Here is a 24,567-nt window from a genome sequence, read left to right as displayed (position 1 = left end):
CAAACCTCCCAATATCCGTTTCGAAAATTAAGTTTTAGCTGTACAATCAACAACATTTAAAATAACACCTGCAACTTACGTCTTGGAATTAGTCAGTTTTGGGGCTGAACCAATATTCACTAGACTGACAGGTTGAATAATGGTTCAGACCACAAGTCTGCTGCCTTCATTGTATGGAAGACACAGGTAAACAGGACACAGTGACAGCTCAGCTCAAGTCATATAGCACCCACAGAGCAGAGTTTCAATAATAAGCTATTGCCTTAAGATATTTAGCTAAAAAGTTAAAAGCAGGGAAAATGCATCCAATTTTGTACATTCTGTTACAAAATTACACTAATAGAAGCAAAAATCTTTATCGTGAAAATGATTGTAAATTAAACCCGCTCTCTGATGCAGGTTTTGGGAAAAAAAGGCTCTTCACTCATCAGCAGCATTCAATGAAATTACACACACAAAACAACCCACAATCTGCCACATCCAGCATTTATTAGAGACGACACAAAGGGGGGAGGGGGTGACCCAAATTAGCACGCGTTCCTATTAGTAGTCCATGAAACCCAGTCTGAAAACTGGACACACACAAAAAGTATAGAGGAGGAAAAAAATGAAACGAGGTAAACGAAATATCACCCGTTTGACTCAAACAGCTCAGAACAAAATGTCTAAAGCAATGAAAATAAAAAGAGGAAAAATAAAACTGCAGCAATGTGATTGTGTGATACATGATTTCACAGTCAGATAATGTGCCACACTGCTCTTAGACAGTAATAAATTTAAACTGATTTTTCTTGACACCGGAACTTCAACTATGCAGACATGATTATTGGTTATAGCACAAACTTATATTTTGTTTTGAAATGGTAAAACAAAATAATAAAAAAAAAATATATATTAGTATAATTTACAGCGTCTCAAGATAAACTGGCTTATCTTGGGGACTTCCTTTCCAGTACGTTTGAGGTCTACAAGATGTATCTAGAAAATTTACTACTGTGGAAAATGAAGACAGCTTAAATTCCTTTTAAATTGGGCATGAACATTTTTTTTCTTTTGTATGTTTTTCTTTTTTTTCATTTTTTTTTTCCGTTTAATTGCTGTAACATTGTCCTTCAGGTGGCTGCGGAAGTTTCATATTTTCTTTGGACATCATTAGACGCCGCATTTCTTGGAGGACAACTTTGATGCAATAGGAATTCTGCCATTTTGCTAGAACGGATATGGCTCTGGGATCCACCTGGAGCAAAGGAATATAGAAGAGTAGAGGTCAGAGCTTGCAATTCAATCTTTTCTCAACACAAAGACCACCTCCCTGCCTCCTCAGTGACATGGGGTTTTCATTTCTTCATATTAAAATGTATGTTCCTACCACTTCATTATGATCTATTAACATCACTTAGACATAACGTACAAAGCTAAAGTCAAAGTACAGGAAGGAAAAAACTAATGGCACTCAGAGAAGGCAAGAAAAATGAAGGATAATTTATTTCATAAATGGTAGCAACATGTTGAGACATGTATGTATGTATGGCTGAAAAGAGACCATACAGGTCTCAAAACACGGCTACCATTTATGGAATAAATAATCCTTAATTTTTTCTAAATTCTCTGAGTGTGGTCTGTTTTTTCCTTCATCTACTTAAATATAAATATATTTTAAGCTTTGGGCCAATTTATTGCAGCATAATGTGCCGTTCCATTACCATCAAACCCTGAGTGTATTTAAAGTATATAAATCATGTTCTGATCACACAGTACCTCCCCATTCCTCAAAGGGAATCCCAACGATGACCAGCTTGATCTCTAATTTATAAGCCTGATACTGATGTGTACTTAGCTTAGGAAGGAGTATTATATATTTCCTTAAAGTAAACATGGATATTATTGATAATGTATAAATATATATATACAAGCAGATGCCAACATTAATCAGGTTTCCCATTATCTAAATACAATAAGTATGGGTCACCATACTGGCGCACAGAACTATGATAAATGGTCTGGCCAGAGTAGTGACTTTTCTTACAAGCTCCAAAAAAAACCAAAAAAAAATAAAAGGCAGCATAAAACACCAGTCAGTCTAGGAGAACAGCTTCTAGATTATTGTATGAATGGGGTCTGTCAAATGGATCCCACCATTACCTCACAGCAGTCACCTCTTAGCACCACTGGAGAGAAGCAGCTGCTGCAACCTTGCACAGTGTAGACTTGGTACACTGAATGCAGAACCAGATTAGACAAAAACAGGTGACGCTCAAGTAAACCAGTTATAGCAGCTGGAATTACGGAATAAGAAGAAAGTTGCCAAGTACTATAAGCACCCTTTCACATTATCTATTGGCAATGAGAAATCAGTGGTGTTAAATAATGGTTTGGGTGCCATGAAAGGAACCCAACATACTGAATGATGGGGCATGGAGTAAAAGGTGGTGGTAGCGAAGATCCTTAGCAAAAAAAAAAAAAAGGATTGACGCTTGGGTGAGACATACACTTACAATGTTCCAGCTTTTTTGGAGCTAAACTGATCTACATAATGTATCCCACAGTCACCTAATAGCTGAAGTCTGGCAAACACGTGCACAGTATAGGCTACACAACCCTCACCCTCGTCTACAGTGAAAAGATATCCTAGTTCTCAGCAGCATGCCATCTCATTTTCTATACATAGGCACACGCTATTCCTGTTCCATAGACACATGTTATTCCTGTGCATATTTACATTTGGCCAGTAGGCAAGTGTTCAATCAGCATACTGATTGAACACTTACCTACTGGCCAAATCAAAATGGGAAAAACATGGGGAAATACTGAACAAAAGACCACAATATCTTTGGAAAAAATATCCCCCAGGGTGCTGCAGCCCCCATTTTGCACAGCAGGAAGCATCCACCTTTCATTTTAATTCTAGATTTTCAGTCTAACATACATGCAATTGTTAAGTGACGGACTACGTGTATGTTGCCAAAGCACAGTCTACCCACACTGTTGTCTGTTCTGTAAGACACAAAGACATGTTCTGGGGAAAGGGGAGAGTTGAACTCACCACTCCATTAGAATTATTCACTCCATTCATATTAATTTTCGTTACAAATTTAACAAACGGCGGTGATTCCGGATATTTAGGACCACACTCTATTTTAAGGCTGTATATCCTGTTTTCATAAATTGTCTGGAAAAGAAACACAACAAAAATGACACAGGAGAAATAGTGGATGAATAGATCATTTAGGTACTGCTGTAGGTCTGTCGCATTGCTCTTTTTACCTTTACTAAAGATCCAGGTGGAACATAACAGTACATATCACTCACCAGAAAGAAGTAGGAGAACCATCATTTATTGTATAAAACATAGCACCTATAACAGCTTATTTTATTTAAAAAGGAAATACAATGGTTCCCTTAACTAAGGTGTACCACCTGAAATGTAGATTTTATTCCCCCCTGTAACGATGCAAAAAAATGACTAAGAAGGACCAAACATACTTGCCTGCTGCTTCCTCTTTTTGAGAAGTGTATAAAGGCGTGCAAAATACTAAGTCTCCAGGGAGAATGTGGTTTGGGGGTATAGGAATATTTTCCTCCACTGAATTAAATAGAGAGGATAGCTTTATTGGAAGAGTGCCAGCTATTCTCTAATGGTAAAAGTGGCACAGTGGTAAAACATTGCTGCCTCAGTGCTCTGGGGCCATGGGTTCAATTCCAACTAGGGCTCCAGCTGTGTGGGGTTTGTTGTCTCCAACAGTTCAAATACTACTAGGATAAATGGCTTCCGATAGAGTCCTAATGTGTATGTTAAATCCCAATGGAAAAAGGACGGATATGAATGAATATGTAATTCACTGTAAATTGCTGCATAAAATGGTGGCACTATACAAATAATAAAAAATAACGGCCGATATGAAGCTTCTGCTCCGTTTCGGGGATCACCGGCTGTTTTATTGAAGTAGCTCCAGTGTTTCTGGAGGAAGATGAGTCTCCAAAGGTAAGTAAGAGCAGCAAATTGAGAGGGCACATATACTTGGCATAGTTCGGGGGGCACAGCTATGTGGCATAGCATAAATTTCCGGCAGGGCACAGCTATGTGGCATAACATGAATTTCCGGGGGGGCACAGCTATGTGGCATAGCATGAATTTCCCGGGGCACAGCTATGTAACATAGTATCAATTTCGGGGGGGCACAGCTATGTGGCATAGTATGAATTTCGGGGGGCACAGCTATGTGGCATAGTATGAATTTCGGTGGGCACAGCTATGTGGCATAGTATGAATTTCGGTGGGCACAGCTATCTGGCATAGTATGAATTTCCCGGGGCACAGCTATGTGGCATAGTATGGATTTCGGGGGGCACAGCTATGTGGCATAGTATGGATTTTGGGGGGCACAGCCATGTGGCATAGCATGGATTTCGGGAGGCACAGCTATGTGGCATAGCATGGATTTCGGGAGGCACAGCTATCTGGCATAGCATGAATTTCGGGGGCACAGCCATGTGGCATAGTATGAATTTCCTGGGGCACAGCTATGTGGCATAATATGAATTTCCCGGGGCACAGCTATGTGGCATAGTATGAATCTCAGGGGGCACAGCTATGTGGCATAGTATGAATTTCCGGGGGCACAGCTATGTGGCATAGTATGAATTTCTGAGGGCACATCTATGTGGCATAGTACGAATTGGGGGCACAATTATGAGGCATGATGTGAACTGGGGCACTATTGTGCGGCATAATGGTTTTTTTTGCTGGTCCCGTTACTGTTAATATGATTATATATCTATCTATCTATATCTCTGTAGCTATATCTATCAATATCTATATATCAGCGAAATATAAAAGAGTAACATTAAAAGGTGAATAATGTTTAAGCTTTGTGTTCTCCAAAATAAATCTGATAAAAACGTCACTCGCTAGTGCCCGTCAATTTATTCCATTATCCATTTGTTAATCTTATAGAGTTAAGTTTATAGAACAATGTATTTTCACGTAAAGTTGTTTAAAATCGGGTCATTGGCCAATTCTTTTTGAACCAATTCTTAATCATAGTATGATCATATAATTTTTATAAACCTTCAATGTCAGATGCAATGCTAATAAATATTTCTTATTAGGGGGTTTGTTATTATGGGTTAGTTACTATAATATAATTCCTCTAGATCAGGGGTCGGCAACCCCTGGGACGCATGCCAGACGTGGCATGCTGACCACTTTTGTCTGGCACGCCAGTGCTGAAGCGACTTCAGTAAAGCAGCCGATGACGGCCGAAATTAAGCTTCTGCGCATGTGCAGAAGCTCCGTTTCGGCCATCACCAGCTGTTTTATTGAAGAAGCTCTCGGGTTTCTGGAGGAAGACATGTCTCCAAAGATAAGTAGGAGCAGCAAATTGAGGGGCACATATACTTGGCATAGTATGAATTTCAGGTGGCACAGCTATGTGGCATAGTATGAATTTCAGGGGACACAGCTATGTGGCATAGTATGAATTTCAGGGGGCACAGCTATGTGGCATAGTATGAATTTCAAGGGGCACAGCTATGTGGCATAGTATGAATTTCAAGGGGCACAGCTATGTGGCATAGTATGAATTGGGGGCACAATTATGAGGCATGATGTGAACTGAGGCACTACTGTGCGGCATAATGTTGTTTTTTTTGCTGGTCCCGTTACTGTCAATGTGATTGATATTCTCTCTCTATATATAAATATATATATTAGAGATGAGCGCACTCGGATTTTTGTGAATCCGAGCCCACCCGAACCTTTCTAATATCACCTTGATTGCTTTATCAGTGTGTATGTGTGTGCCCAAGATCAGGAGATTCACTAATGCTCCTTGATACTGCACATGCTTGAAGCTTTTGTCAGATAGCAGTCTTAAAATGCACAGTGTGGAAGTTCTTAGTGTTTACCATAATGCCTTACATAAAATAAATAAGGACACGGACACCAGATTAACGTTGGAATAAAATATTATTTATTAAATGGATAATATTAAACTAAAGGGGCTGCAAGGCGGACGAGAGCAGGGCAGTCAGCAAACACAAAACCAATAACGGTGGAAAGGTCAGACCATTGTACCACCAACCCAGGATTAGAGATGAGCGCACTCGGATTTCCTGAATCCGAGCCCACCCGAACGTTGCCGATCCGAGTCGGATCCGAGACAGATCCGGGTATTGGCGCCAAATAAAAACTTGAAACCGAGGCTCTGAGTCATAATCCCGCTGTCGGATCTCGCGATACTCGGAACCTATAAATTCCCCGCTAGTCGCCGCCATCTTCACTCGGGCATTGATCAGGGTAGAGGGAGGGTGTGTTAGGTGGTCCTCTGTTCTGGTAGATCTCGTGCTGTGCTGTTTAGTTCTGTGCTGTGCTGTGTTCTGCAGTATCAGTCCAGTGGTGCTGTGCTCTGTCAATCTTGAGTTCAGTGGTGCTGCTGGGTCCTGTGTGCTGTGTCCTGTTCAGTCCAGTGGTCCTGTGTCCCGTGCTCTGTGCTTCTAAGGGCATAGTTATTTCCCCAAGTGTTTAAAAAAAATTTACAATTTTTTTTTAAAAAGATTAAATTACAACAAAATTTGCAAAACCAATCCTGCAGTATAAGCCCATTGGTACTGCAATATTACCAAGTTCACACATTCTGCAGTATCTTGTGCTACATATAATGGAGAGCAAAAATTTGGAGGATAAAGTAGGAAAAGATCAAGACCCACTTCCTCCTAATGCTGAAGCTGCTGCCACTAGTCATAGACGATGAAATGCCATCAACGTCGTCTTCCAAGCCCGATGCCCAATCTCCTAGTACAGGGCATGTAAAATCCAAAAAGCCCAAGTTCTCAAAAAAAAGCAAAAAGAGAAACTTAAAATCATCTGAGGAGAAACGTAAAGTTGGCAATATGCCATTTACGACACGTAGTGGCAAGGAACGGCTTAGGCCCTGGCCCGTGTTCATGACTAGTGGTCCATCTTCACCCAAGGATCTTAGCCCTCCTCCTCCTCCCCACCCCTACAAAAAATTGAAGAGAGTTATGCTGTCAGCAACAAAACAGCAAACAACTCTGCCTTCTAAAGAGAAATTATCACAAATCCCCAAGGCGAGTCCAAGGGTGTTGGTGGTTGTCAATCCTGACCTTCCCATCACTGTACGGGAAGAGGTGGCTCGGTAGGAGGCTATTGATGATGTAGCTGGCGCTGTGGAGGAACTTGATGATGAGGATGATGATGTGGTTATTGTAAATGAGGCACCAGGGGGGGAAACAGCTGATGTCCATGGGATGAAAAAGCCCATCGTCATGCCTGGTCAGAAGACCAAAAAATGCACCTCTTCGGTCTGGAGTTATTTTTATCCAAATCCGGACAACCAATGTATGGCCATATGTAGCTTATGTAAAGCTCAAATAAGCAGGGGTAAGGATCTTGCCCACCTAGGGACATCCTCCCTTATACGTCACCTGAATAACCTTCATAGTTCAGTGGTTAGTTCAGGAACTGGGGCTAGGACCGTCATCGGTACAGGGACACCTAAATCCCGTGGTCCAGTTGGATACACACCAGCAACACCCTCCTCGTCAACTTCCTCCACGATCTCCATCAGATTGAGTCCTGCAGCCCAATTCAGCAGCCAGACTGAGTCCTCTCCAATACGGGATTCATCCGAGGAATCCTGCAGCGGTACGCCTACTACTGCCACTGCTGCTGTTGGTCGGTCATCTTCCCAGAGGGGAAGTCGTAAGACCGCTAAGTCTTTCACAAAACAATTGACCGTCCAACAGTTGTTTGCCATGACCACAAAATACGATAGTAGTCACCCTATTGCAAAGCGTATAACTGCGGCTGTAACTGCAATGTTGGTGTTAGACGTGCGCCCGGTGTCCGCCATCAGTGGAGTGGGATTTAGAGGGTTGATTGAGGTATTGTGTCCCCGGTACCAAATCCCGTTGAGATTCCACTTCACTAGGCAGGCGATACCAAAAATGTACAGAGAAGTACGATCAAGTGTCCTCAGTGCTCTGAAAAATGCGGTGTACCCACTGTCCACTTAACCACGGACATGTGGACAAGTGGTTCTGGGCAAACGAAGGACTATATGACTGTGACAGCCCACTGGGTAGATGCATCGCCTTCCGCAGCAACAGCAACAGCTGCATCAGTAGCAGCATCTACAAAATGGCTGCTCTTGCAAAGGCAGGCAACATTGTGTATTACAGGCTTTAATAAGAGGCACAACGCTGACAACATATTAGAGAAACTGAGGGAAATAATCTCCCAGTGGCTTACCACACTTAGACTCTCATGGGGATTTGTGGTGTCAGACAATGCCAGTAACATTGTGCGGGCATTAAATATGGGCAATTTCCAGCACGTCCCATGTTTTGCACACACCATTAATTTGGTGGTGCAGCATTACCTCAAGAGTGACAGGGGTGTGCAGGAGATGCTTGCGGTGGCGCGCAAAATTGCTGGACACTTTCGGCATTCAGCCAGTGCCTACCGCAGACTAGAGGCACATCAAAAAAGCATTAACCTGCCGTGCAATCACCTCAAACAAGAGGTTGTGACGCGCTGGAACTCCACCCTCTATATGCTGCAGAGGATGGAGGAGCAGCAAAAGGCCATTCAGGCCTACACAGCCACCTACGACATAGGCAAAGGAGTGGGGATGCGCCCGAGTCAAGCGCAGTGGAGACTGATTTCCGTGTTGTGCAAGGTTCTCCAGCCGTTTGAACTTGCCACACGAGAAGTCAGTTCTGACACTGCCAGCTTGAGTCAGGTCATTCCCCTGATCAGGCTGTTGCAGAAGCAGCTGGAGCAAGTGAGGGAGGAGCTGGTAAAGCATTGCGATCCAACAAAGCATGTAGCTCTTGTGGATGAAGCCCTTCGTACGCTTTGCCAGGATCCGAGGGTGGTCACTCTTTTAAAGTCAGAGGAATAGATTCTGGCCACTGTGCTCGATCCTCGGTTTAAAGCGTATGTTGTGTCTCTGTTTCCGGCGGACACAAGTCTAGAGCGGTGCAAAGACCTTCTGGTGAGGAGATTGTCCTCTGAAGAGGACCGTGACATGCCAACAGCTCCACCCTCATTTTCTTCCACATCTATGGCTGCGAGGAAAAAGCTCAGTTTTCCTAAAAGAGCCGCTGGCGGGGATGCTGATAACATCTGGTCCGGACTGAAGGACCTGCCAACCATTGCAGACATGTCTACTGTCGCTGCATTGGATGCTGTCACAATAGAAAAAATGGTGGAGGATTATTTTGCTGACACCATCCAAATAGACATGTCAGACAGTCCATATTGTTACTGGCAGGGAAAAAAGGCAGTTTGGAAGCCCCTGTACAAACTGGCTCTATTTTACCTGAGTTGTCCCCCCTCCAGTGTGTACTCGGAAAGAGTTTTTAGTGCAGCGGGGAACCTGGTCAGTGAGCGGCGAAGGAGGTTGCTTCCTCACAACGTTGAAAAAATGATGTTTATAAAAATGAATAATCAATTCCTCAATGAAGTACAGCACTGCCCTCCAGATAGTACAGAGGGACCTGTGGTTGTGGAGTCCAGCGGGGACGAACTGATAATGTGTGAGGAGGAGGAAGTACACACTGTAGGGGGAGAGGAATCAGAGGTTGAGGATGAGGACGACATCTTTCCTCAGTAGAGCCTGTTTAGTTTGTACAGGGAGAGATGAATTGTTTTTTTTGGTGTGGGGGCCCAAACAAACCAATCATTTCAGCCACAGTTGTTTGGTAGGCCCTGTCGCTGAAATGATTGGTTTGTTAAAGTGTGCATGTCCTATTTCAACAACATAAGGGTGGGTGGGAGGGCCCAAGGACAATTCCATCTTGCAACTATTTTTTTGGCATTATGTGACCATTCAACAGTCGTTTGCCATGTTCAAAAAGTAAAAGAAAATGTCAACAAATTCAAAAAATGTAATCAAAAGTTAAATGCCCTGTCATTATTTAAAACAAGAGGGTTTGACGTGCTAGAATTAGTGTAGTGTTAATATGTTATAAACACTACACTTGGAACTTGGAGGAGGTATTTTGGCCCAGGTATCAAATTTAGTACCGGGGCCACCCCACTACACAGTCCAGAATTTTTTTTTTGGGAAATTCAGAGCCGTGGAGGGTTTTTTATTAATTATATTGTGGTGACCACTCCTCTACGCAGTCCAGGTACATTTTTTGGTGCGATTCAGACCAGTTGATGGTTTTCTTATTATATTGTGGTGACCACTCCTCTACGCAGTCCAGATACATTTATTGGTGCGAATCATACAAGTTCAGGGTTTTTAAATTATATTGTGGGGACCACTCCACTACGCAGTCCAGATACATTTATTGGTGCGAATCATACAAGTTCAGGGTTTTTAAATTATATTGTGGTGACCCACTCCTCTACGCAGTCCAGATACATTTATTGGTGCGAATCATACAAGTTCAGGGTTTTTAAATTATATTGTGGGGACCACTCCACTACGCAGTCCAGAAAGATACCTCGTTGCAACGTTTTGGACTAATAACTATATTGTGAGGTGTTCAGAATACACTGTTAATTAGTGGAAATGCTTGTTATTGAATGTTATTGAGGTTAATAATAGCGTAGGAGTGAAAATAAGCCCAAAAACTTGATTTTTGAACTTTTTATGCTTTTTTCAAAAAAAATCCGAATCCAAAACCTTTCGGCAGGTGTTTTGCAAAACAAATCCGAACCCAAAACATCGCGAAAATCCGAATCCAAAACACGAGACACCAAAAGTCGCCGGTGCACATCCCTAATTATATATATATATATATATATATATATATATATATATATATATATATATATATATATATATATATATATATATATATATATATATATATACACACAGACACACACACACACACACACACACACACATACACATACACATACACAGGGACGCCGAGAGGTGTGGGGCGGCTACAAATTACCCAGGTCTGCCTGGGGGGCCCGGGGCAAGTCTGTGTAGATTCCAGTCATTTTTTCATGAAGTCCGTTTATTTTTTGTAGGCGCTGCCTGTGTCAGAGTTCTTGTAACTGTTAAAGCGTACCCAACCTGTGGCCTCAGTTTCCTGTCCTTGGCTGATAGGATTAAAACCTAGTGTAGTCTTCTGCTGCTGTAGCAGTCTGAGTCAGTTAGATCACATTTCTGCCCCATTCTGGTGATTGGTCTGCACGACAACAACCTCTTGACCATGTTGCTGCATATAATTGGCTGATAAGATATAAGTGTGTATGCATATGGTAGGGAATGTAGACTGTACGATCCAAAGGGGCAGGGGCTGATGTAAATGAATATACAATCTCTGCAATGTGCTGCGTAACACACAGGATCTATTATCCAGAATGCTTGGGACATTACCGGATAAGGAGTTGCACAGTAATTTGGCCATTATTTCAAAAATCAACTAAAAACACATGTAAAAATTACCAGTCTTTCCCCTCTTTGTTGAACTGTATAGCAAAGCTCCTCAAAATTACTAAGAAGCAATAACTTCCTTTTCAGGTTTAAGGTTCTCAGAAACTTCTGGACAAGAGATCCCATACTTGTTCTCAGAAAGCTTCAGAGATAAATACAACAAGATTAACAGTAAATTATCATACATAACCACAGGGATACTTACTCTAGGTGGTCCAATGATCATCCCAGTCCACCTTGTAAGTGTCATGTCTTCATCATCTACCAGACCCCAGCTAACTGTCCCATCGCCAACTCCTTTCTGGCCTTCCTCAAGTTCTTCCAAAAGTCGAAAATTACGAGGAACTTTGACGCCTAGAATGAATGAAGACCGAGGCTCAGAGTGTTTTCCTCAAAGCAATGGAAAGAATATTAACTGAAAATAAAAACTGTCTGGTATATGTAGTCTATCAAAGTAGCACAATCTGACCTTTTACCAATTACCGAAGCATGAATAAGTGCAATCTTAATCTAAGAAACGAGTGATCTACTGTATATCCGAGAATTAAATACTACAATTATTACTTAATAACAAACTGATAATAGCACAGGTTAGCTACGGCTCATTTATTAGCACTGAACAACTACTGCAAGTTAGACCAATGAAAGCAATTAACGGATTGGCTGCTAGAGAGCATCAGTGCAATTTGCTTCACAATATTAAACAGGTCTTCAATTAATTATAAAAATACACTCCTGCGAGACCTGGTAATTTACTTCAGAAAAATAGCCCACTTATTGTATCAAGTCATAATGTGTTTTAGCATATAAACGACTACAAATTGCTGGAATGTCCTCGTGAACTACAGTGGAGGACATACAAGTCTCAGCTTGTCACAAGAAGCCATGAAGAGACTAATTTGAATGGGAACCTCACACGGTACAGGAACAAAGAAAATGGGGAATCCTTACAAAGAGAGGAGTATCTTCCATTCCATAGCCAATAAGCCAGTGTGGTAACAACACTGGGCAGACAGAATGATAGGTAAGCTAGGAGCAGGAGAGACAAATCAGCAAGCTGGTCAATTTATGGAGCTGAGCAAGAAGTGCAGCAATTGAGATATCCCGTGCAGTCATGTCAAGCTGATGGTTGGTTGTTACATGCCGTACTCACTCTGACCCTTTTCTATGGCTTAAAGAAACACAGATACCATCATTCTATACTACACTATATCAGCTGTTTCAGGAGAGGATTATCTCATTATTTATTGGCCCTAAAAATGTTTTCAATTGGTTCGATGTAAAACCAAGATTACAAATCCAGACAACTGCAATAATGTAATTTAAAAAAGAAGGGAGTAACTAAAAATATAAATTTAGTTTATAATACCACCAGGAAAGGAATGAAGAGGTTTATAAATACCTTAAAGCTGCACTACCATTTTAGCAATCTTCACCTCACCATAGCAGAAAGCCCTGGAGGACACCACATGCTGAGGGGTTTTCCAAGTGCTTCTCCAGTACTTCTCATGGCCCAATCAAAAACAGGGGCTGTGTGATGCTGCAGGGGACGGGGGCAAGATGTGATCTTGTGCAGGAGGACCAGTCACAAGCGCAATCAAGAGATTGAGGTTTGTGACTGGTCAAAGACCCCCTCCGCAGCTACTTAAAAATAGCAAACAAAACTGATTTGCCAGTTGTGTATTACAGTTATTACAGTTATGAACCTGAAGAGCACTGAAAAAAACAATCAGCATCCACTGGGGCCCTGGCTACAGGAGGGTGGTTAGTAAATTGTATTGAGTGGTAGAGACTTAAAGTATATCTCCAGTGAGGGCAGTCAGTTTGTGTGACAAACCCAATAATATACAGACCATTAATTTACTAGGAACTAGTGACATCTCTGATTTTGCTGTTATGTTAAGATCCATCAAAATTGGTGGGTATATTGCTACTGTGTATCTACTGAGAGCAAAGGAAATTCTGTGGCAAAGAAATAGTTCACCGATTGTCTTTACATAACTGCACTGAACAATGCTATATAGCCTCAATATTGCAGAATTTAAAGCTCATTGTATTTACCAATATTTGCTGTACCAAAAATTACTGCTAACCGCTCAGTTATCTATTGATCCAAGAAGTAACAAAGCAGAACACGCCCATTGCAAACTTTGGGAGAGATAGCGATGCTAGCCTCCCCTCTCAAGGTGCTTGTGCATGTGGGCCTAAGGAGAGTGTTAAGGCCCCCTCATCTACGGGCCGTTGAACAGCAACACCCCTGCAGTGGCAGTAGTTCCGCCACTGGGTATGTAGCATCAATACTCTCAAACATATTACAGTGCGTAATAAGAAACCTCTAAATGATTTTCTAAGTAGACAGAAGAGATTTTTGGAGCACAGTTACTAATGATAATGTGATTTAAAGAAATATAGCAAGGTCAACATTGGTGAAACAAGGCAAGACTGCAAAGCAGCAATACCTTATACAAACATCATTAACTAAATATTTAATTGATGAAGATGTATTGTTAAATATGTTGGGAAGGTAATAAGTAGATGCTTCAATAGAACCACTATAAGATGGTAACAAAATAGCTGGGTTGAAAACAGTCATGAAGAATCAGAACCTGTACTATAGTAACCTGCAACTGTCACATATAAGATGCCTGATCAATAACTCAATGTTCTAAAACAAATGATAAAAATCATTAGTGACTGCTATCAAAACCAGCTAAAATGTTTCACTGTAAGTTATTGCAATATTGTGAGCTTGGCATACTGTAGTACTGACCTAAGGTTTCAAGACTCCATTACGATGTCTCTCCATACCTGCACTATGTGCCAGGATTTTGGGACAGCGCAGAAATGACAAATCAAATCTTAGATTGCACAGGATCCAGATGGTTGTCATTTGACTTATCCTGGTTCCAAGTAGTAAAGTATTAATAAAATTTGCCTTATGGTCTAATTAGTAACACTGGTTATTCTCATCGTATGTTTGTCTTTTTGATTAATAGCACTCCCCACCTCCCATTTGGCAAGTAGACAAGTCCTGATAACCCAAACAATTGTTACAATTACTGTTGTTTTTCTATTTAAAGCTATGAACCCCTGTAACATTTGCTATATTATCCTAATGTAGTGCTGTAATACTATGTGTACCTTATTAAGTAAAATAACTTGGGGAAATTATCTAAATGGACTCCATGTACCACATATTGTTTTACGTCAGTAGATGAAACAATATGGCAAAATAACTTATGCAAAATTTTGTTTACAGAAATAAAAATGATAGTGATAATAAAATCAAATATTATACATATTTCTCCTTTAGTCATTTCATACACATTTTAGTCAGTGACACGATCTTGAAGCCCTCTAATGCCAATTTCAACCTGAGGGTCAATTATTGCACTTAATTATGCAATCACATTAAAGTTCATGCACTTAAAATTGTTGCACGAACTTAACATTTGCTTAGATTGACTATGAAATAGTTTACACCTGACGAAACAAGAAACATGTCCAGTCATTAAGGTGCAAGGTTTTACAGATCTCAGTGCAAACAGAACAGGTGAAATACCGTAAAAAAATTGTCCCAGTTATCTGTAACAGACAATAATGTGGCTTGTTAGGGGTACTTGTGGACAGAGCTGGAAATCACAGAACAGAGACCACCAACATCCCATACATTATTGTACAGTAACCATTTGACTGTGTAGGACTTGTGACATGTTAAATCTCTTAATGTCTTCAGACCACACAGACAAACCAAAAAGTAACAACATCTCCTCAACACCACTCACTACATAAATGAAAGAAGAGAAGGAACTGCAGCAGACACACTGCGACTAAAACAAAACATTAGTAACTGGGGAGCACTTTTCATCACTAACTAAATCATGGTTGTCCAACCCGCGGCCCGCGGGCCACATGCGGCCCAGCACGCCTGTAAATGTGGCCCAGAAGGAGTTTTGGTTGTGGCAAGGGGGCAGCGCTCTTAATGGCAAAAAAAAAATCCTGCAAAAAAAAAAAAAGAAAGAAAAGAAACTACTTACCTTGCGGTCACGTCAGCTTGTACTCCGGCTCCCTCCCTTGTCTCCTCCTCCGTGCGGCGCTCGCAGTGAATGTTGGGCATGATGTCATCACGCCCAACATCCATTGTGGAGCGCAGCACGGAGGATTCACCCGCGCGAGAAGAACAATCAGCAGCAGAGAATTGGAGAAAAGAAGAGAAGAGGACAGGAGAACAAGCCGATTAAAAGGTAAGTTAAGGGGGATTTTTTTTATTATTTCAAGGGACGCTGACAAGTGAATAAAAGTCACCTGGTCCTGGAGCATAATGGACCTTATCTCCCTGCTACATACTTCTACTTGTATCACTAATGGGCCCATTATACGTTGTTAACCCTAAACTAACATAGTGGTGTAATTATCAAAACAGGTCACAATTTGGGGTCACGGTGGTGTATGTCAGGTACCGCAGGCCTGGTCAGGGCACCCTGATATACAATGCCTGGCTTAAATGATATTGCATCGAAACAATACAAAAAGTGGTTATAGTATAATAACTAGAGAGGATTTTTTGAACAGGGCGATTGAAAGGTAAGTATAGGGGGATTTAAAAAAAAAAAGTGATATCTATATCACTTTTTTTCTCATATATATATATATATGTTAACTATGTTTTCTATGGTTTTTTGGATGATCAGCTATCGTTATCGTTAGTGTATCTTATGTGCGGCCCAAACCAACTCGTCGTCTGCCAATGTGGCCCAGGGAAGCTAAAAGGTTGGACACCCCTGAACTAAATAATATGTGCATACACAAAGCAGAACATTTGCAAGCAGACACTTCATATCATGGTGCAGGAGTTATTTTAAGCATTATTTTATACTTTCCTATTCTTATTTGGAGATTGGCAACTACAGGTCAGGCAACAATTAATCTAATTAATAAGCAATGCTAAAATATGCATAAACTCGTATGAATAATATCTGTATAAACTAGGAATTCTGGTGTCTTCGCTTTGCTGTTTATTAGAAAACCTTGTGTATTATAAGGAATAACACACCATACTGGACGGTATTATAGATATTAGAAGTCACCACAGAGAATTTTGACATGTAGAAAGACCTCCTTTCATTTACAGTTGAGGGTACATTGTCTCATATATAAACTCTGTAAATATCACTTTAAACAGCGAGCTCTGAGGTCATCTCTAAAGTGTTCATTAGGAATACTTTGATATTATAAGGAATACTTAGACTACTGTAAATTATGGATATTAGAATTCATCGCTAATTTATGTGACTTGAATAAAAGTATTTTTTTCTAATACAAATCTCATTGACATTTTTGCATGAATTTGGAAGGGGGGCGCGGCAGAAGGGAAGAGGGTGCACAGTGTATGTTTGAATAAGATATATATATATATATATATATATATATATATAGCACTAGAAAAGATGAACTACACAATGGACAATCTTATAATTTTACAGTATTCATCAACAGGAGAGCAAACTTTGAAGGAAATGGGGATGGAAATACTGTCTAAGGCAGGGGTGTCCAACCTTTTAGCTTCCCTGGGCCACATTGGAAGACGACGAGTTGGTTTGGGCCGCACATAAGATACACTAACAATAACGATAGCTGATCATCCAAAAAACCATAGAAAACATAGTTAACATATATATATATATGAGAAAAAAAGTGATATATATATATATATATATATATATATATATATATATATATAATCACTTTTTTTTCAAATCCCCCTATACTTATCTTTCAATCGCCCTGTTCAAAAAATCCTCTCTAGTTATTATACTATAATCACTTTTTGTATTGTTTCGATGCAATATCAATAAAGTGCATTTAAGCCAGGCATTGTATATCAGGGTGCCCTGACCAGGTCTGCGGTACCTGACATATACACCACTGTGACCCCAAATTGTGACCTGTTTTGCTAATTACACCACTATGTTAGTTAAGGGATAACAACTTATAATGGGCCAAAAAGAATAATATATAATGCCCCATTAGTATTACAAGTAGAAGTATGTAGCAGGGAGATAAGGTCCATGATGCTCCAGAACCAGGTGACTTTTATTCACTGGTCAGCGTCCCTTGAAATAATACAAAAAATCCCCCTTAACTTACCTTTTAATTGGCTTGTTCTCCTGTCCTCTTCTCTTCTTTTCTCCAATTCTGTGCTGCTGATTGTTCTTCTCGCGCGGGTGACTCCTCTGTGCTGCGCTCCGCAATGGATGTTGGGCGTGACATCACGCCCGACATTCACTGCGAGCACCGCACAGAGGAGGAGACAAGGGAGGGAGCCGGAGTACCAGCTGACGTGACCGCGTGACCGCAAGGTAAGTAGTTTATTTTCTTTTTTTTTTTGCAGGATTTTTTTTTCCATTAAGAGTGCTGCCCCCTTGCCACAACCAAAACTCCTTCTGGGCCACATTTACAGGCGTGCTGGGCCTGGACAACCCTGGTCTAAGGGATGGGGGTCAAAGGGGGGGGGGGGGGTGGAGAGCAGAGAGATTGTTAGTAATGGTAAATGATAACCATTTTGTAAACAGAGTGCTTATAGTATACAAAAGACAGATACGTGGCGGGTGGTGGTTTGTCAGCATAGCAAGATGTTCAGGCATTGCAAAATTGGAGGGGGCGGTTATGAATAATACAGGTGATGTGCTCCAATGTATGTGTTTGCCATATTTTAAAGATAAGTGCTTCAGTATGGTTGTGCTAGATTTTTGCGATTAAGTGCAGCGAGAAGTCTAGCAGGATTAAATCTGACCAATTAATCTGGGTGTGTGTTTTGGTGTGTTGGGGATTGGATGTGGGAGAACATGGCAAGGTGGAAGGTGGACGATTTGCGTGACGAAAGTGATTAAGTTGCAGACTTCTTTCTTGTGATTTTGGGACAGTTCCACCATATATGGAACAGGGTGTCTTCGGCTTCACAGCCGCACAAACAGGAAGTAGAAGCAGAAGGATATAAAAGCATATTTTATATGATCATAGAGCTCTTCAGTGACTGCCCAAAATTTACAGCAGGATAATACATTAGCCCACATATTATACAACTCATCTGCAGGGATAATTAAAGAACAATATTGTATGGAAGAAAGGAAGAGTAAATACAAATTAAAGCAACACAGACAGCCAAGTAACTGAATGGAGACCTTACTTTTATAATTCTAGCTATAAGAAATATACAAAGCAAGCATATGATTTGAGTTAAACAACTGCTGAGCATACTATTAAAATAAAAACAATAACAATTCAAGTTTATACTGGACTTTTAAGGGGGAGCAATGAAAAGGAAGTCAAAGTGAAACTAAAAACTGGAATGAAGCTACAGAACTCCATACCAGGCTGAAAAAAACATTAGTGTCAACGTTCTGAGACAGTGAAATAATTAACCATAGGATGTCAGTAGTTTAAGACATACTTGTCCGGACTGGCCCTTTAATAGATCCTGATCCTGGGTGGGGAGATGTTTCAAAGTAATATGTTTCACTGCATGATAATTAATACATCTGGGTGGATAACAGCCCCTGGATGTCTGGTCAGTTATCTTGACTACCTTTCAACGACCAGAGTTTACTTTTCAGGGTCAGCGGTATAAGTACAAGTTGGGTTAAGGGGAAGGTAATTAGAAAAATATTATGTTTAGGTGGAGTTCCCCTTTAACAGTAACCACATGTGTTGGCTATTTTGGGACAACTATCTCTGATACAGCCATTCAATGTAGCCACCACCATTATCTGAAAACAGCTGATGGTACTTGGGAGTTTCTCACAATTTAGAAGATATGGATGAGGTGGAAGATAGAAATCTTAAAGGACAAGAATGAGGAAATGAGTGAAGCACCTAATTAGAGGAGATTGGATCAACCAATCAGTTGTCATATTTGGCATACTCCTTCCACTCTAACAGGATGAGTTTTTAGGACAGCTCCAGTTCCCATGTACTGAAATCTCTGTGCTACATAGTGAGAAATAATCTGGCCTACTTGATCTTATCAGATAACAGAGGGGTATTCTAGGTGGTACCACCAAAGAATTACTGAAGTAATTCTTCCAAAATAAAAGCTGACTAATCTTCAAGTGTTCCTGAGAAATGGAGAACATCCAGAATCCAACAAGGGGACAGATATTGATAGTTTGGAAATATGTTTTTGGTATGGTAGATCCCTGTCTTCTGTGCTCATTTCACCTCTAACTCAAATCTGTAATCTCTCACTCTCTACTGGCATCTTTCCATCACTATACAAGCATGCAGTGATTACTCCTATTCTAAAAAAACAAAACTCCGACCCAAACTCTCTCTCAAATTACCGTCCCATCTCTCAGCTCCCTTGCCCCTCCAAGCTTCTAGAGAGACTTGCCTACACTCGCCTCACACGCTTTCTTTCCGCAAACAACCTGTTGGATCCTCTTCAGTCTGGCTTTCGTTCTCAACACTCCACAGAGACTGCGCTGACCAAGGTTGTTAATGATCTGATCACTGCTAAGACTGAACGCCATTACTCTCTCCTAATTCTCCTTGATCTCTCGGCTGCATTCGACACCGTTGACCACTCTCTTCTCATACAAACACTGCAATCCCTAGGTCTTCAAGACACAGTTCTATCCTGGTTCTCATCTTACCTCTCTAATCGCTCTTTCACTGTTAATTTCTCTGGAGCCACCTCTGCTCCGCTTCCCCTATCAGTTGGAGTACCACAAGGCTCGGTGCTAGGTCCTCTGCTGTTCTCTATCTATACCGCTTCTCTAGGAAATCTAATAAGTTCCTTTGGCTTTCAGTATCATCTCTATGCGGATGATACCCAAATCTATCTATCCTCTCCTGATATCTCGACATCTGTGTTGTCCCGTGTAACTGACTGTCTTTCTGCCATTTCATCTTGGATGGCCTCTCGTCAACTCAAACTTAATCTTTCTAAAACAGAGTTAATAATATTCCCACCCGCCAACAAGAGCATACCTGACATTTCTATCTCTGTTGATAACATGACCATAAATCCCACCCCACAAGCTCGCTGCCTAGGTGTAATCCTTGATTCACGCCTATCCTTTGTTCCCCACATTGACTCTATATCTAAATCATGTTACATACATCTAAAGAACATTTCCAGAATCCGCACATATCTCACACAAGACACTGCTAAAACCTTAGTTCATGCACTAATCATCTCCCGCATTGACTATTGCAATTCCCTCCTTACTGGTCTTCCCAAAAACAGACTCAAACCCCTAAAATCTATTTTACATGCTTCGGCAAGACTGATTTTCCTTGCAAATAGCTATTCCTCTGTTGAATCACTCTGTATGTCTCTACACTGGCTGCCTGTCTTCTACCGAATCCAATATAAAATACTTTTACTAACCTACAAGGCCATCAACAAAGCTGCACCAACATACATCTCCTCTCTTGTCTCAAAATATCTCCCAACTCGGCAACTCCGTTCTGCAAAAGATCTGCGTCTCTCATCCACCCTCATTACATCCTCCCATTCCCGGTTACAGGACTTTTTTCGGGCTGCACCCACTCTATGGAACTCTCTCCCTCGCACAATAAGACTCTCCTCTGTTCTACAAACTTTCAAGCGTTCTCTGAAAACCTACCTATTCAGACAAGCTTATAATATTCCTCAACCACCATCTTAACCTCACTACCTTTAGCCTGTTACACAATTTCACACAAGACAACTACCCCCGGAATAACATTGTTGTGTGACAGGATCATTTAGCTTATGAGTCACCCTACCTTTGCAGTCTGGCTGGGCCAAGATGCAAAATGTATACTTAACCTCATGTGTCAATCTCCCATTGTCCCATAGATTGTAAGCTTGCGAGCAGGGCCTTCTCACCTCTTTGTCTGTTTTACCCAGTTTGTTTATTAGTTTATTACGTTTGTCCCCAATTGTAAAGCGCTACGGAATATGTTGGCGCTATATAAATAAATGATGATGATGATGATGATGATGATATGTTTTTTTTACCAGTGTTAATATTCAAGTCATTTGCTCCAACACAATAAAATGACGCAACCATAAATGTAATGTTTGGAGAACTCTGATTCAATTAATCTACTATTTCTATTAGATTCCCTTCATGCAATTAATTCAATATAACAATCCTCAGAGATAAGAGCAAGCCACACAGGGAAAATCATGCATCATTAATAGGATATGGGACATCTTTATAATATACAGGTTAAACCTATTTCAATGGTCTTGTACTTTTGAAACACTTCCACTACAGTAATGGCTTAAAAATAGATTATTGTTAAGTTTGCAACCACATTATTCCAACACCATGGTCAATGATACCATGGACATGCAGCCTGTGGTGTTGGACTAATATAGGACTATACTTCATTATTAGAAATTTAGTATGGCCCTGGGAGCAGTCAACCATTGAGACCCATCAGTGTATACTGAGCTATCAATGTCAGGATGTGGGGGTTATCTCTGAACATATAGTACAGTGAGATGCCAGTCACAGTGGAAATATTATACATATGGCTGGTTACACGACCCTACGGCCCCCACTGATACTACCCCTTGAGGACACACCCTGAACCCACAAGAAACGGTGAGACCTGGCAGTGCCCAAATGACTGGACCGAAAAGATGCAGCACTTATTCCCCAGGACATTGAGACAGGATATATGGAGCTATTTTATCATATCATAGAATAGTTGAGTGGCCCTAGGAGCACAAGTGACACTTTACCGGGCAGTCAAGAGGAATGTATAAAAGTGACATAGTGCACATTGTATTATACCAATTAAGGGATGTGTGACCCCAGGGGCCCAAGTTTCACTGCACTAGGGCAGTTAAACAGGATGTATGGCAGTGAGGCGCTGGTCAATGTATACTGTATTGTATACTGTATTACATATGGCTGGATGTGAAGTCCCAGAGACAACATCCCTCGGGGAAACCCCTTCTAGCCATCACCAGAATAGCAAGAGCCCCCGGGGCCCAGGCTGAGTGCGCTCTGGTGGCCGGTGTGTGGGGCGCTCCTGACAGAGCAGATTCATGCGCTGAGGGAAGAAGGCCTCAGTCCGACTCTGCCTAGTCAGACACCGCCTCTCATGGGCGGAAGAGGCCCGGTTTTCCCCCGACCACCAGCGTTCATATTAAGACACTTTCGTTACCCCATTGCCCGCTTCCTCCCCACTTTCCCCGTCACCCAACTCACTCGAGCCCGTGGTGGCCGCCATCTTGTGTTAGCTGTGTCCAGAGCCGGCCTCTCGGTGACGTCACTGAGGGAGGTCTCCTCAGCCGGCTGTCAGAGGGAGAGAGGATGGGGCTACAGCTGACAGCGCCGGGAAAATCATAGAGACAGGTTGTGAGAAAGATTGTCTTCCAGAAACCTTGCCGAGCAGCCATTTTTGATGAGGGCATGGGACCAATTTTTTTGGTCAGTTGTACACGGTATTTTGTGGGAACAAATATTAAATTAAGCAAAGGTTGTTAACCAGTAAGTCTCCAACTAAGGACACACTTATAATATTACCACCCGTCCATTCTGCTCAGTTATGGTATAGTTACATAGTTGTTTAGGTTGAAAAGAGACATATCCATCAAATTCAACCTTTCATACTCAAAAATCCCAGACGTTCCAGAGGAAGGTAAAAAAAACAAATGTATCTTAAAAAGGCAACTATCCCTTCCTGAGCATGATGTAGGCTATATATTGTGAACCAGTAAATGTTCGTATATGCTGCAGGCCTTATCCAATCTAAAATAATACACAGCTAAGAATCAAATCGGGTCTGAGATTTTCAGGTATAATGATTTGTCAAATGTGGTTCTTGTCAGTAGTTAGGTTCTATGGAGTCTATGTGTCAAGGCAAATATGAAAAAAAAAGCAATGCTATGACCATATTTGTTTTCAGGCGACCACATTTTACATGGCTGTCCATAGGGGGATGGAGGAACAGTCAGGGTATACTGAGGGCGCATATGCATGGCAATAGGATTAATTATTACATAAGTGCGGCAATAAATACCTCTGAGGTTGCAGCAGGCAGCTCTGCTCCGTTTTTGAGTAGAACTGCACTGTATGGAATACCTAAATATTGCATTACTCTGTTCCAGAAACAGCACTGGGGCCAGGCCCGGCGCTCCCATTAGGCAAGGTTAGGCACATGCCTAGGGCACCGGGCTCTGGAGGGCGCCACAGATTAACTGACTAATGACCATACCTTTCACGGCCGCCACACAGCTTCACATACATCCACAGGGAGGGAGAATGGGACTATTGCTCACCACCACCGCCGCCTCTCTGCTCCGTCTCCTCCCCTCCACTCACTGACTGACTGTCGGGCGTGACATCATCATCACGGCCCGACAGTGTCAGTGAGTGGAGGGGAGGAGACTGAGCAGAGAGGAGGCAAGTTAAGGTAAGAAAAGACGCACATTTTCAAAATTGGCACCCCCACCCTGCACACTTACACAATATTTTGTAAGTGCAGGGTGGGGGCGCCGATTTTGAAAATGTGGCGGGCGCGGGGCGCCGATTTTGTAAATGTGCCTAGGGCGCCACGGACCCTAGCACCGGCCCTGACTGGGGCTCAATGTAGTAAAGCTTTATGGGGTGGAGAACGCAGTGTGTCTGTTCAAATACAATTTGGAAGTTGGGGTCCTGTTTCTGTATTTTATAAAAAGAAAATTTTAAGACGTCTATGACTCCTAAAGAATGGTATCTTCTCCAATTTGCAGAGAATGTTATAGTGCCTCAGTTATCAAGGTGTTTTCGCACAGTATTTAATTCTAGAGCATTTGGCCCCGTGGCTTCTCATAGCTTAGAGCTGAGGTCTTCTGCCTCCTTTTACTCTATTCTAGTGTTGTTACCCTAGCTACCACATGGGATAAGTCAGCTCTGATCGATTCTTGTATTTTGAGTTACAAGGCTTGAAAATCTTGCTTTGTTGGTAGGGATTTTAGGTATTGCAGTATCTGCCAAAGTTCACATTTTTTTTCAGTTAATATTGGGAGCTTTGGAGCACCAGAAGTAGATACAATCTGTGTTCACAGTGAGTTTACAGGTTATGCCCCAGTTAGTGGAGATCCCGTTGCTTCAAAGATTGGTGCATGTCTGGCTTTGGAGATGTCTCT

The 24,567-nt window shown here is 41.6% G+C and overlaps 1 protein-coding gene across 2 annotated transcripts; it reads right to left on the bottom strand.

Moving 5' to 3' along the window:
- Positions 1–465: 465 nt before the first annotated feature.
- On the bottom strand, positions 466–22,754 carry UBE2V1 (ubiquitin conjugating enzyme E2 V1). Of its 2 annotated transcripts, none has more exons than XM_075176460.1 (4): positions 22,646–22,754; positions 11,638–11,786; positions 3,044–3,169; positions 466–1,237 (listed from the first exon to the last, which is right to left on the bottom strand). In XM_075176460.1, exons 1-4 carry the CDS (start codon positions 22,665–22,667, stop codon positions 1,091–1,093), a joined length of 444 nt encoding a protein of 147 aa, XP_075032561.1. In that variant the 5' UTR covers positions 22,668–22,754; the 3' UTR covers positions 466–1,090. The 2 variants fall into 2 exon arrangements, with proteins under 2 accessions (XP_075032561.1, XP_075032559.1); XM_075176458.1 differs by having other exon boundaries at positions 22,637–22,688.
- Between the last annotated feature and the right edge of the window lie 1,813 nt (positions 22,755–24,567).

Source organism: Mixophyes fleayi, chromosome 6 (assembly GCF_038048845.1).
Source record: "Mixophyes fleayi isolate aMixFle1 chromosome 6, aMixFle1.hap1, whole genome shotgun sequence".
Taxonomy (NCBI): Eukaryota; Metazoa; Chordata; class Amphibia; order Anura; family Limnodynastidae; genus Mixophyes; species Mixophyes fleayi.
Note: the sequence above shows the minus strand (reverse complement) of the source record. Positions and strands in the feature narration are given on the sequence as shown.